The 14,008-nt window shown below is 38.8% G+C and overlaps 1 protein-coding gene across 1 annotated transcript in view; it reads right to left on the bottom strand.

Moving 5' to 3' along the window:
* Nucleotides 1-6,940: 6,940 nt before the first annotated feature.
* MGAM2 (maltase-glucoamylase 2 (putative)) overlaps nucleotides 6,941-14,008 on the bottom strand; it is an 85,227-nt gene continuing 78,159 nt past the window's right edge. The window contains exons 46-48 of the mRNA XM_064575629.1: nucleotides 11,277-11,450; nucleotides 9,783-9,991; nucleotides 6,941-9,170 (exon numbers count right to left, since the gene is read on the bottom strand). Of these exons, the coding sequence (XP_064431699.1) occupies nucleotides 6,941-9,170; nucleotides 9,783-9,991; nucleotides 11,277-11,450 (2,613 nt within the window). The remainder of the gene's footprint in view (nucleotides 9,171-9,782; nucleotides 9,992-11,276; nucleotides 11,451-14,008) is intronic.

Below are 14,008 nucleotides of genomic sequence, written 5' to 3' on the forward strand. Positions count from 1 at the left end.
AGTCAGCAGAGACTGAGCAGAAAATCTCCCTGCCTCACTATTCCACCAACACGGTGGCTCCCAACCTTGACTCCATTTTGGAATTACCTGGGTGATAGGCATAGATTCCAGGCATTAGTGAAATATGGAAGTCTCCAACTTCCAATATGTACCCAAGACTGAGGACCCCTGAGCTAGAAGTTCAATTGCTCTTGACTAGTCCATTTCCTACACAGACAGGAATCACTTTCCAGCTTCACACATTGAAGGCTTTACACAGGCACTCATCAGTCAGACTGGCCCCAGTAAAGAAGAGCCTGAAAGCTCCCTAATTGCTGGGAGTTAGAATTTTAGTTGCTGGATTGTGAGGCTATGTGGGGACCTCAGAAAAGAGGCACATGTAGGGGGCTTAGGGAAGTGACTATTTACCAAGAATTACTCAAAAAATAAATAGTAAAGAACAAAGAACCTTTATAATGCTGAGTAACGAATGCAGGAGGAACGTTGGAAAATCACCATTTTCATAATAATAATTGATTGAGGCAAGACTCATCAATGGATGACAAAACAAATAGGAGGGGCATCAGATAGCTGCCTAGCCTCAAAAGTATCTCCTCATGGTGTATTTATTACTTACTATGAGAAAAAATAGTAACTTTCCTGTGGAGAGACTTGGCACACACCACCTCAACTAAAGTAACATCACCGAAAGTGGACAAATAGACACCATGTACGTCCAGCTGTGATGCACCAAGAGGGACACAGCATCACTTCCGTGGTATTTCTGCCCCAAATGCACAACATCAATGCAGTCATGAAGAAATATTAGACAAACCAAAAATGAGGAACATTCTACAAATAGCTGGCAAATTCGTGAATGAAAAAGAGGGACTAAGGAATAGTTTCAGCATAGAGGCAACTAAGTAGCAAATAATCCAATTAAACAGTTCAGTGCAACATGCAACCTGGGTCAAATTCTTTGTTGTTGCTGTTGTCATTGTTTTGGGTTTTCCATAAAGAACATTACTGGCTTGATTGGTGAAATCTGACTGGTGTCTGTGAATTGGGTGCCAGTATTGTATGAATTCCAATTTACTGATTTGGCTGGTTATATTGTGGTCTTGTAAAAGTATGTTACTGTGTTTTAAGAAATGCATACTAAAGCATTTTGTGATGATGAGACATTTTGTTTACAAACTCTCAAGTTATATACCTGTGTGTGAGGAAGAGGGAAGGAAGAGAGAAAGAGAAAGCAGATATGGTAAATAATTTATAATCTATGGATAATGTTTGGGAAATCTGGGTAAAGAATATACTGGAGTTCTTCATACTATTCTAGCAACTTTTATGCAAGCTCATTTCAAAATTAAGGAGTCAATTTAAAACAAGAAACCAGTCCAAACACTGTACAAAGACAGCATGAAAAATGGAGGGAACGTTAAAAACAAAAAAAACAAAAACAAAAACAAAAAACAAGGCACATAAAGAGTAACCTGGAAAAGAAAGATCCATTTAGAAAAGTGTCAAGTTTTTCCAAGCAACAGTTTTTGACCACTCTGAGCAGAGAACTTCCAGCCTGAAAGCTGTGGTATTCTCTTGGGTTAATTTCAGCTGTTGTGCATAATACAAGTAAAAACAAGTGAGTAATAGCATGTCTGTCTGTCTTTCTTTCTTTCTTTCCTTTCTTCTTTCTTTTTTCTTTTGTCTTTCTTCCTTTCTTTCTTTTCTTTTTCTTTCTTTCTTTTCTTTCTCTCTTTACTTTCTTTCTTTTAGAGAGAGAGAGAGTGCAAGTGGGCAGGGGGGATGCAAAGGGAGAGGGAAAGATAGAATCTTAAGCAGGCTCCATGCTCAGTGCAGAGCCCCACATGGGGCTTGATCTCACAACCCTGAAATCATGAGCCAAACTCAAGAGTCAGTCCCTTAACCGACTGAGCCACCCAGGTGCCCCTAACATGTATTTCTTAGAGCTGCAAATCACTATAATTTTATAGACAATTACTTAAATAGCCAGAAAATGGCAACATTTAAATAGAAGTAAACAGGCCTTTTCTTAAAACACTCATGGGAGTGTCGTTTGAGAAATAAGCAGCTTTGATCTAGGTGATTAGTAGGAAAATAGTAGCCACCATTGAAAAGGTGGAAAGCTATTACAGAGATGACTTGAGCTGTGAAATTAGAGCTCAGGAAATCACCTCTGAGGAGCCAAAATTCATCTCTGTACCACAAAAAAATGTTTTAAAATTTAATACTGCCCAACAATTGAATGGGCAACCTTTCAAGAAAGTATTTAATCAGATGCTGATGAGGACTGGAAAGATATGGTTTAGAGGAAACTTTTATGAGGTAGCAATTTTAAACTACATAATCCCTAAAGTCTGTTTGCACTCAGGTGTGCCTTTATTTGGGCACATATTGGGAAATAAGCTTGTGTTATATCCATAACACAACCTGTCATCTATATTACCAATTTTGTGTCTGACTAATCATCTTTTTAAATAATTCAATAGAAGACTAAATTTTTCTCAAGCTGGAATTATAAATATATATCTTCACAAAGTTCATAGGATATGTTATAATCATAAATTATAGCTTTCCAGGAAGAAAAATAAAATCTTGTCTAATTTGAAATTAGAGTATCTCATATTATTCTTAAAATTAACATGCAATAAAACTTCTAGCCTTGGGTGAAAGCAGTTTCCCAAATATCTCTAAATGTCTTGTGCCTAGGGGTGCTTGGGTGGCTCAGTTGGTTAAGCGTCTGCCTCGTGGTTAAGGTCATGATCTCGGAGTCCAGGGATCAAGCCCCACGTTGGGCTCCCTGCTCAGCAGGGAGTCTGCTTCTCTCTCTCTCTCCCCCACCCTCTGCCCCCCACTCATGCTCTCTCTCAAATAAATAAATAAAATCTTAAAAACAACAACAACATCTTATGCCCAAGTGAATCAGCCTCTGCCTCGTTTGAGATCACCTCCTCTGAGGATTTCCCATCATCTGGTGCCTTCAAAACACCTCCAACATGGAAGACTGCTTCTTGCTTCTTCCAGTACAGTATGAACACTATTTCACCTCACATCCCCTTCACTGTGGTGTGATTATAAAATGTGTATACTATATTTCAACAAATAGCCCTACATTTATATCCTATTTAGACCAAACCTAAGTGAACAGAGGTATAACCACATGCAGATAAGTTGAGGGACAACTATTATCCTGTCCACCCCTCAGTGCAGAGACTGAACATAAGTCACTTTTGGGAAAGCCTCGTGCAACTCAATATCTCACTGTCAGAACAGGAGATAGACAAGGCCTCTCTGAGCAATAGTGCTCCCATCTATTCAGTGAGCCACCGTCAAGTCACAGGGCTCTTTGAAGAACATAAAGAAACACACCTTTAATTTCATTATACAAACCAAGGAAAATGTTACCGGCAGAAAATATGATGTTCGCTATGTAAAATAATGTGCATGAAAACACACACAGACACACACACAAATACACTGTCCACTGAGCTCTACTGGCTACTTCAAAATTTTTCTTGTCTGTTTTGTTTATACATTTTATTCTCTAGAAGGCAACATATGAATAGCAGCAAGTATAAAAAGCTTAAGAAAAATTATAGAAAAATAACCTAAACCTAAAATTGGGATAGTTATATCCATTCCCTTTATAAAGTGAGGAAAGATGGGCATTATTTAACTTAGCAGTGAAACATTTGAAAACATTTGAAAAAAGAGACACAGGGGAGCCTTATTACAAAGTAACAGCACTAAGGATAAACTGCTCTGCTATCAGGAAATCCAAAGGGAAGAAGAAGGGAAAAGTTTAAATAGACATTAAGGACACTCAATGGATTATGTAATAATAATAAAAATAACAAAATTTTGTATAGCATTTTACAGACTGAAAATGCATTTCCATGTACATTGCAGTTCTGATGTTTACTCCCTCATACAGATGAGAAACTGAGGCAAGGAGTCGCATGTCCACCTAAAGCCATAGTCCCTGTACCAACCTCGCAGCAGGTGGTATTCGTAGAGCTGGTCCAATGGAGTCTATCAACCGTGTCAGGGTCTAACGGAAGCACAGGGCTCAAGGCTCAGAAGGAGCAAGCTGATATTTGCTTTTACCTCTTCCCTTTCCAGGTTTTCTAAATGGTCCAGGATCATATCTCTTGGGTCTAGACTCTCAAGTTTCAAACCTCAAGTTTCTTCAAACATCTGAAGTCCAGGTTTCCTTTTTTCTGTTTTGTTTGGTTGGTGTTTGTTGTTGTTGTTGCTGTTGTTCTTTTTTTTTTTTTTTCCCAGGAGTACTTACCTTTTCAAGATCCCAAATTTTCAATTATGGTTGATTTATATACACAAAGGGAATGAATTTCAGTAACTACTGAATTTGTTTGAACAAATTCATCCTCAGTTTTCCAAATCCCAAGTGCTTTAAGCAAAGCCTTTGGCCAACTAATCTGCCTTGGTATGGTGGGCTGGCAGGAGAACGCCATGGGCCTTAGGACACAGAACACTTTGTCCCGTATCAGGGTTTATAGTGTCAACAAGAGAAGGGCACTGGAGCCCCCTCGGTAAAGACACAAGTGAGGGAGTCTATGACCAAGGCCAGTGGTACAGTTTGGTATTAGGAGTTTTGTTTTGTTTTGAGTTGGAAGGTCAAGTTGAGAGGCATATATTCCCTGGTACAAGGTCTATCAACTTTATTCAGAAGAGTGCAGCTTGTGGGAAGATTCCAAAAGGAAAATGCCACTCACTAAAGAATCTTTGCCCCTCACGTGGAAGCCCCGCCAGGCCAGCCACACAATAGAGCAGGTGTGGTGGTAGGTCAGAAGGCTGTGCAGATGTGTTCATAGTAGAGGGTGTGTGTAGTTAGAACCATAGGGCACAGATGCTGGAGTTCCAAAGTGCTGGGCAAGTTCATAATGTATTTGACTGTGGAAGTGATCCTCAAACTCTTTGTGGTCTCAAAAACACTTTCTTTACAGGGGTGCCTCAGTGTCTCAGTTGAGTGTCCGACTCTTGATTTCGGCTCAGGTCATGATCTCAGCATCATGGGATCGAGCCATGAGTGGGGCTCCATGCTCGGTTTGGAGTCTGCTTGTCCCTCTCCCACTCTTCCTCCCCCTGTTCATGTTTTCTCTCTCTCTCTCTCTCAAATAAATAAATAAAATATTTTTTTAAAAAGCCCTTTACATTCAAATTTAGTGAAGATCCTGTGCTTTGTTTAGGTAGCTTATATCTGCTAATATGTGCTTTCAAAATTAAACTTGAGTCATTTGTAAAATACCTTGTAAAATATTTATTTTTTTCATTCATTAAAAATAACAATATATCAACTGCATGTTCACATAAATAATACATTTTTATGAAAAACAAATATATTCTCAAAGCATAAAATAGTGAAAAGAATGGTATTTTATATTTTGCAAATCTGTTTAATGCCTATCTTAATAGGAACAGCTAGATCCTTGTATCTGTTTCTATATTCATCTGTTGTGACACTACACAGCATAAAGTCTCTGGAAAATGCCACTGTCTACTAATAGAGAATGAGAGTAAAAAAGGAAAAGAAAAGCATAGTATTATGAAAACAGATTTGACCTTGTGAACCCCAGAAAGAGTTCTGTGGCCTCCCATGGGTTTCCAAACTACATTTTGAGAATCCTGTTCTAGGATTAAGCGTTCAATAGCATTCAAGTGGCTATATTTCATTATGACCATGAGTCTATTTATGGGGTCTGGCTGATCTAAGAAAGTAACAGACCAAGGATAAATAGTAGATGTGGATATGAAAGACCAAGAACATGCTGAAAGTTCTAACACAGAAGGGAAGTTCACAGTGAAGTAATAATGGAAAAGCTGGTAGATAAGAGAAAAAGGAAACAAGATTACAATCAATTAAAAGTAAACAAGAACTCTGATCCTGGGGCAGAGACTATCTCCCCTAAGCCATATCTTTAAATATTCCCCTCCATCTGGGTGATTTCTGGTCTACAGAAGAGTTAGAGCTTTGTAAGTGAATTCAGTCATTCAGGGTAACAGCAAGGGCCTAAGATGATCTCCTAAGTAAAATTAACTGTAATTTCCTGGAAGTGCATTTAATGTCTGTAAATAAAAGTACTTATCAAATTTACAGTAAGAGTATCAGTGGTAGTGGTTGCAAAGTTTAGGAAGTTATGTTTTTAACATCTATAATCACATTTTTTATTTCCTATGATAGTAAAAGTAACATCTAATATTTTTAATTTAATTATTTTAGTTCCTGGAGTCCAAGTATGTACAAGATCTACAACGGTAGCACTTTCCATATCTATGGTTACAGCTAGGATTGCTTTAGAAGTGATAATACTTTCAGGATGTGTAATAGTGAATTGCTATAATGGTAGCCATGGTATGTGGAAAAGTCCATAGGAAAATAAGGCATGATTGTTAACATTACTAATTAAATAATCACTATAATATTAACAACTGTTGCTATAGTGGCCATGTGAGTGCTGCGTAGCCCCAGTGTTCTCAGTTATGGTATCATGTCCTATAACCCAAGAACCAGTTAGGTTACTTCAATAACTACATCTAAAGCAATAGTATTTACAGAGCCTAATATGATATTATCTGAGATACCAAAATCATCTGTGAAGTCTCTAGCGAGGATATATAAAATATCTACAGTTTAATTGATAGGGCTGTAGGGGTTATAATTTTTAAAATAGTAGTATATATTCTGGCTGCAGAAGAAGTATACACAGCTTCTTTAATTACACTTATGAAAGTAGTCATGGATGCATCTTTAAACGTATCTGCCATGTCTACAGTGTTTAGAGTAGCCATATCTATAAAAGCTAGTGTTAATATCTATGAAAACTTATGTAGCATAAGATCATGTATCTTTAATTGATTTTTTAGATCTGTAATAGTTGTTTTAAAGAGATGTCTGTAGTAATTATCCTGCTTTGAGTAGTAATCATGGAACGAGAGTAGCATTTTTGACATTTGCAATATAAGTTGATATGGTAGCAGAAGCATTCATTGTTGTTCTATCAAGAATGGTAGTATTTAGAGCATATGTGGTAGTATTTATAATATTGGTGGTAGCATTAGTTGCAATAATAGGTAAATAACTGACTGTAGAGTTTGTTGTTACCTGATGGTGAGTTGCTGTGTCTAGAAGAGCAGTCATTAAAGTGGTAACTAATGCTATTGTGGTATTTGGAATAGAAACATGTGTGGTGTTACCTGGAACACTGCTAGAGTTATCTGCATCAGTAATATTTACTGCATTCCCTGTACTATTTAGGGTATCGGTGATGGGGATAGCGGTGGTCTTAGTGCTGGTAGTGTAAATATCGGTGGGAGTAGACATTGTAGGAATAGTATTACTAGTACTGTTACCACCAGATATTGTAGGGAAAGGAGAACTGGTATTAGTAGTATGGTTGCCAGTGCTAACAACATCAGTACTTATAGGAGAAGTGGTTACCACAGCAACAGTAGTGTTCCTAGCATGAGTACTTCCAGAGAAAGTTGTCATAATAGGAAAACTATTGCTAGTACTATCAGCACTACTATTTGTAGAAGGAGTAGTTGTAACTGGAACAGCATCATTGGTGCTAGTACTATCAGTGCTTGCTGGAGAAAGAGTAGTGGCAATTGGAACAGTAGTATTAGTGCTCGCATCAGTAGTGCTTGCTGGGAAGGGAGTGGTTTTGACAGGAAGGGTAGTACCAGTGCTAGCAGTACTTAGAGGGGACAGCATAGTGGTATTAGTAAGAGCAGTACTAGTTGTAACTCCAGGAGTGCCTGTGATAGGAAGGGTAGTACTAGTGCTAGCAGTAGTGGGACTTATTGGGGAAGGCGTAGCGGTACTAGGAACAGTAGGACGACTTGTAACTCCAGTAGCACTTGTTGGGAAAGGAGTGCCTATGATAGGAAGGGTAGTACTAGTGCTAGCAGTAGTACCTGTGGGGGAAGGAGTAGTGGTATCAGGAACAGTAGTACTAGTTGTAACTCCAGGAGTACTTGCTGGGAAAGGAGTGCTTGTGATTGGAAGAGTACTACTACTAACAATTGTACTTGTGGGGGTAGGTGTAGTGGTATTAGGAACAGTAGTATTAGGTGTAACGTCAATAGTACTTGTTGGGAAAGGAGTGCTTGTGATAGGAAGGGTAGTGCTAGTAGTAGTACCTGTGGGGGAAGGAGTAGTGGTATCAGGAACAGTAGTACTAGTTGTAACTCCAGGAGTACTTGCTGGGAAAGGAGTGCTTGTGATTGGAAGAGTACTACTACTAACAATTGTACTTGTGGGGGTAGGTGTAGTGGTATTAGGAACAGTAGTATTAGGTGTAACGTCAATAGTACTTGTTGGGAAAGGAGTGCTTGTGACAGGAAGGGTAGTGCTAGTAGTAGTACCTGTGGGGGAAGGAGTAGTGGTATCAGGAACAGTAGTACTAGTTGTAACTCCAGGAGTACTTGCTGGGAAAGGAGTGCTTGTGATTGGAAGAGTACTACTACTAACAATTGTACTTGTGGGGGTAGGTGTAGTGGTATTAGGAACAGTAGTATTAGGTGTAACGTCAATAGTACTTGTTGGGAAAGGAGTGCTTGTGACAGGAAGGGTAGTGCTAGTAGTAGTACCTGTGGGGGAAGGAGTAGTGGTATCAGGAACAGTAGTACTAGTTGTAACTCCAGGAGTACTTGCTGGGAAAGGAGTGCTTGTGATTGGAAGAGTACTACTACTAACAATTGTACTTGTGAGGGTAGGTGTAGTGGTATTAGGAACAGTAGTATTAGGTGTAACGTCAATAGTACTTGTTGGGAAAGGAGTGCTTGTGATAGGAAGGGTAGTGCTAGTAGTAGTACCTGTGGGGGAAGGAGTAGTGGTATCAGGAACAGTAGTACTAGTTGTAACTCCAGGAGTACTTGCTGGGAAAGGAGTGCTTGTGATTGGAAGAGTACTACTACTAACAATTGTACTTGTGGGGGTAGGTGTAGTGGTATTAGGAACAGTAGTATTAGGTGTAACGTCAATAGTACTTGTTGGGAAAGGAGTGCTTGTGACAGGAAGGGTAATACCAGTGCTAGCAGTAGTGGGAATTATCGGGGAAGGTGTAGTGGTACTAGGAACAGTAGTATGACTTGTAACTCCAGTAGCACTTGTTGGGAAAGGAGTGCCTGTGATAGGAGGAGTACTACTACTAACAGTTGTACTTGTGGGGGTAGGTGTGGTGGTATTAGGAGCAGTAGTATTAGGTGTAACGTCAATAGTACTTGTTGGGAAAGGAGTGCCTGTGATAGGAGGAGTACTACTACTAGCAGTTGTACTTGTGGGGGTAGGTGTGGTGGTATTAGGAGCAGTAGTATTAGGTGTAACATCAATAGTACTTGTTGGGAAAGGAGTGCCTGTGATAGGAGGAGTACTACTACTAGCAGTTGTACTTGTGGGGGTAGGTGTGGTGGTATTAGGAGCAGTAGTATTAGGTGTAACGTCAATAGTACTTGTTGGGAAAGGAGTGCCTGTGATAGGAGGAGTACTACTACTAGCAGTTGTACTTGTGGGGGTAGGTGTGGTGGTATTAGGAGCAGTAGTATTAGGTGTAACGTCAATAGTACTTGTTGGGAAAGGAGTGCCTGTGATAGGAGGAGTACTACTACTAGCAGTTGTACTTGTGGGGGTAGGTGTGGTGGTATTAGGAACAGTAGTATTAGGTGTAACGTCAATAGTACTTGTTGGGAAAGGTGTAGTGGTATTATGGCCAGTGGTATTAGTTGTAACTTCAGTAGCACTGGTTGAGAAAGCAGTGGTTGGCGTAGGAAGAGTGGTACGAGTATAAGCAGAACTAGTGATATTAGTCTCAAAAGTGGTAGCCTTAGTAGTAATTGTAGAAGGATGTAGAGAACCTGTTGGGAAGGTACTTGTCATAGGTGTAGTAGAAACTATAGGGCCACCATATATCCAAGTAACCTCAGTTAGCTTTTCTAGGCTAATAGTCTTGTTAGTCAGTTGAATAGTCAGCGTCTGCCAGAAAAGAAGAGAGAGTTCGTATTTGAGAACTTCTTAAACATCACATTTAAGTCATTTTCAAATTACAATTTAACAAAAACCAATGTATTCATTCTTTTCCAGCGAGTAATAAAAGGATATAAACATTCCTTTTCAGTCACTGACTCCAGACAGATAAATAGGGGGATATGTTGTGTGCATGACCCCTGTGCTGGAAATCTGTGTCTTTCCACTTCATTAGGCCATACCACATTGCTTGCAAGTATTTGCAGCTTTGATTAAGCATTGATAACCAACACTTATAAAAATCTCTTTGCTTTGCCACTAGATTTTAACCTTCCTCAGGGCAATCGGGTTTCATGTCTTTACCATCCCCAACATGTAGTATTGTGCCTGGCATATAATAGGCATCTGATACGCTACAAAGTTTCCTACAAAGAAGTTCTGCATCAGTCTTAACTGGAAGTAATTACTTGCAGAGGGTGGTCTTGAGCTCAATAGTCCAGGAAAAATGTGTTCAAGTAGAGAACTAGAAAGGACTAGAGAGAGAAAAGCTATCTGATTGTTCAGGGGGTCATCTTCCAAAATCCAAATATCAGCAGGGCGGGCACTCTTTCACTGCTTGGAAGACAGGAACTATACTTACCCATTTTCACTTCCCTAATTGACCCCCTACAGGTCACTGGATCATACTTAGGGCAGGTCTAGTGTTCGAAAGTGGGATATTTTTCCCTCTGTGGTTACTCTTGGTAACTCTACTGGTAATTTGTCTTCCACATAGGTGGCTCCACTCTGTTTTGTTAACCAAATAATTTTATCTCACATCACAGGTGGGACATATTCATTTTGATGATTACTACAGTTGACTGCCAATTTTCACCAACCTATAAGATCTATCAATTTGACCAGGGACATGAGTAATTTCAGGAAGGAGGGAGAAAATCTACAACAATTTTAGGGGATCACACTTTCATTTTAGCCTCTGCCGCAGAAGCAAGTAAGTTTTGTTATGTTAGCCTGAGAGACTAACATCACTTAACACACTGAACCACTTCTGGGAAACACAGGGAAAAGATTCCACCAGACCATTGATCATTGATCCCTGGACTACATTGGGAAGAGCACTGAAGCTACACATTTTACAATAGGATTCAACACTCCCAACTTTTCAGGAACATACTATTGCATGTATCTTTATAACCTTTCAAATGTAAGCAAGTAAAAGAATGAAAATAAAAGTGGTGATAACTTTGCCGAATAATAAAATTAATTTATGATATAACATTCCTTTGAGACATACCTGATTATAAGGGTCACACGTGAAATTCTGCTCCACGATTTGCTGGTTGTTGTAGGTGAAAGTGACTTGTGTCACAGAAATAAAGCTTATCCCCCAGATTTTAATATATCCAACTTTCAGTAGATTCGAGTCATTCAAATACTTATTGTGTATGGTCTGGATTTGCAATAGATTCTATAAAGAACGTTTAAAGAGAAAAAATACATAATACATCTGTTGAAAGACTGTATTTCACATTAAAGTATTAAGAAACCTCAAATTACTATTGTTGTGCCGGTTTGCTGTTTTATTCTTAAACACTTCATGAAGATACACTTCCTGAGTACCTGCTATGATGAACTTGATAATGCCAACATAATGAAAGTTATTTTATCTATATTGTTACTAATTCTTACAAGGATTTTGGAAAGTAAGTATCATTATCTTAGTTTTACAGATGAGGAAATTGAGGCTCTGGGAGTAAAGGGAGTAGCTAAATGACACAGATATGGTCGGAATCGTGATGTGCCTATGTGCCTAGCTCTGTATGAGTTAACACAGCATGAACACAGAATCCCGGCAAACAGCCCCTAGACTAAGGATAGTTTGCAATAAATATAGGACTGGATTAAATCATGAACTGTTTAAGTATCATCACAAGGGTTAAACTAATGTGAGGTAAGTCATGAAGTAGTATGTGATTAAGGCCTAAATGAAAATCATAGTGAATATTTGTTATGGATGGTAAGAGAAAGGAGAAATCACTATGGAATAAGGGGGGTCAAAAAAGGACTTAGGAAGGACATGGAACTTTAGGAAGCCTGGAAGGGTGGATGGATTTAGAAAGGTGAAATGAATGAGGAAGGGGCTGGAGGCAGGGTCATATGGAAGAAAATCATGCTATTTGAGTGCAAAAGCTATGGTAGCTCACACTGATTAAATGAAATAAGACTGGTTAAGATGGATGAGGAAGATTTTATGCAATGAATCAAGGAGATAGTTGCAGTAGAGTAACACTATAAACTCCTTGACTCTCATGGCAACAGTAGAAAGAAAAAAGAAATCCGTTCAATTGGCTTTATGGAGAATATAATAAGGTTTGAGACTGACTGCACAAGCAGAATCAAGGGAAAGTGAGGAAAAAGGGATATAACAAGTAAATAGGTGTGCTGAAGTTAGCGCTTATTGATTTGGGAGAGCCTACTGTTAAATTGCCTGAAATTCTGCAAGCCAGTCGATAGCTTGAAATTGGCTAAAATGGTGGAAATACTTACACCACAGGAATTAGCAAATGCTACAAATCAACTCCACACTCCTATTACCCCATACCAGCCAGCATGCCATTGATAATTACCCCGTGGAAAGTTAGAAGCTTTCTTTCATGTCAAGCCTCTAATCCTTAGAAAGAAATGCCATCAAATATCACATAGAAATAAGAATTCACTTATCACTTCTTTGGAATAAGAGAAGAATGCAATTTTAGAGTTAGGAAGTATTTAAGGGAAATGTAATGTTTTATAATAAAGAAACACAGATTAAACAGGGGAAGTGTGTTCCCTAGCTTAAATAACTAGTTAGTACAAACAGAACTAAAATCCAGGGCTTCTAAATCAACAGTTTCATTTAAAAAACATTTTGAGAGGAAAAATATGTAGTCTTCAATTCAACTTTTCTTAAATTAAGGAGAGAATTTACACATTTAATTAGTATACAAAGTCTTGCATTTAGTTTCAAAAAGGCAACTGCAGGATGGAGAGAGCATGATCTGACAATCATGTCTATGAGGATAATTTGAAAGTTTTAGTTGACCATGAGATTTATATGTGATACATGTGTTTAAAAAATTAACACAATGTGAGGCAGTAACAGTAAGAAAATAGAGAATAGCTAAAAAGAGGTCATAGTTGGGTAATGAACTGTTTATTGTTTTATGTCACTGATTTTGTTTTTTTAAGATTTTTATTTATTTATTTGACAGAGAGAGACACAGCGAGAGAGGGAACACAAGCAGGGGGAGTGGGAGAGGGAGAAACAGGCTTCCCGCTGAGCAGGGAGCCCGATGTGGGGCTCTATCCCAGGACCCTGGGATCATGAGCTGAGCCGAAGGCAGACGCCTAATGACTGAGCCACCCAGGCGCCCCTGTCACTGATGTTTTGAGGTTGCCTGTTCTGCAGTATAAAGTTCATGCCGTCCTACAGAAGTATATGGCAAGCCACATATGTAATTTTAAATCTTCTTATAGCCACATTTTTTAAAAGTAAAAGGAAACAGGAGAAATTGATTTGAAAACACATTCTATTTAACCCAACATATTCAAAATAGTATTATTTTAACATGTATTCAATATATAAATATTAATGAGGTATTTTACAATCTTTCAAATATTTCAAATTAGGCTAGTCACATTTCCAGTGCTCAAAATTCACATGGGGTCCCTGGGTGGCTCAGTCAGTTAAGCATCCAACTCATAATTTCAGCTTAGGTCATGATCTCAGAGTCATGAGAGAGAGCCCCACATAGGCCTCCACACTGCACTGGGTATGGAACCTGCTTAAGATTCTCTCCCTCTGCCCTCCCCCCAACTCCACTTGCACTTGAACGTGCATGCACACTCCCTCTCTCTCTCTCTCAAAAAAAAAAAAAAAAAAAAGTCACATGTGGCTAGTAGCTATCATACTGCATAATGCAGCTCTAAGATATTCTTTCAATCCTGGGTACCATGTTTTAAGAGGAATCTAGACTAATTGTGGTC

This window comes from Mirounga angustirostris, unplaced genomic scaffold (assembly GCF_029215605.1).
Source record: "Mirounga angustirostris isolate CCGP_5_RB_7025 unplaced genomic scaffold, mMirAng1.0.hap1 SCAF_12, whole genome shotgun sequence".
Taxonomy (NCBI): domain Eukaryota; kingdom Metazoa; phylum Chordata; class Mammalia; order Carnivora; family Phocidae; genus Mirounga; species Mirounga angustirostris.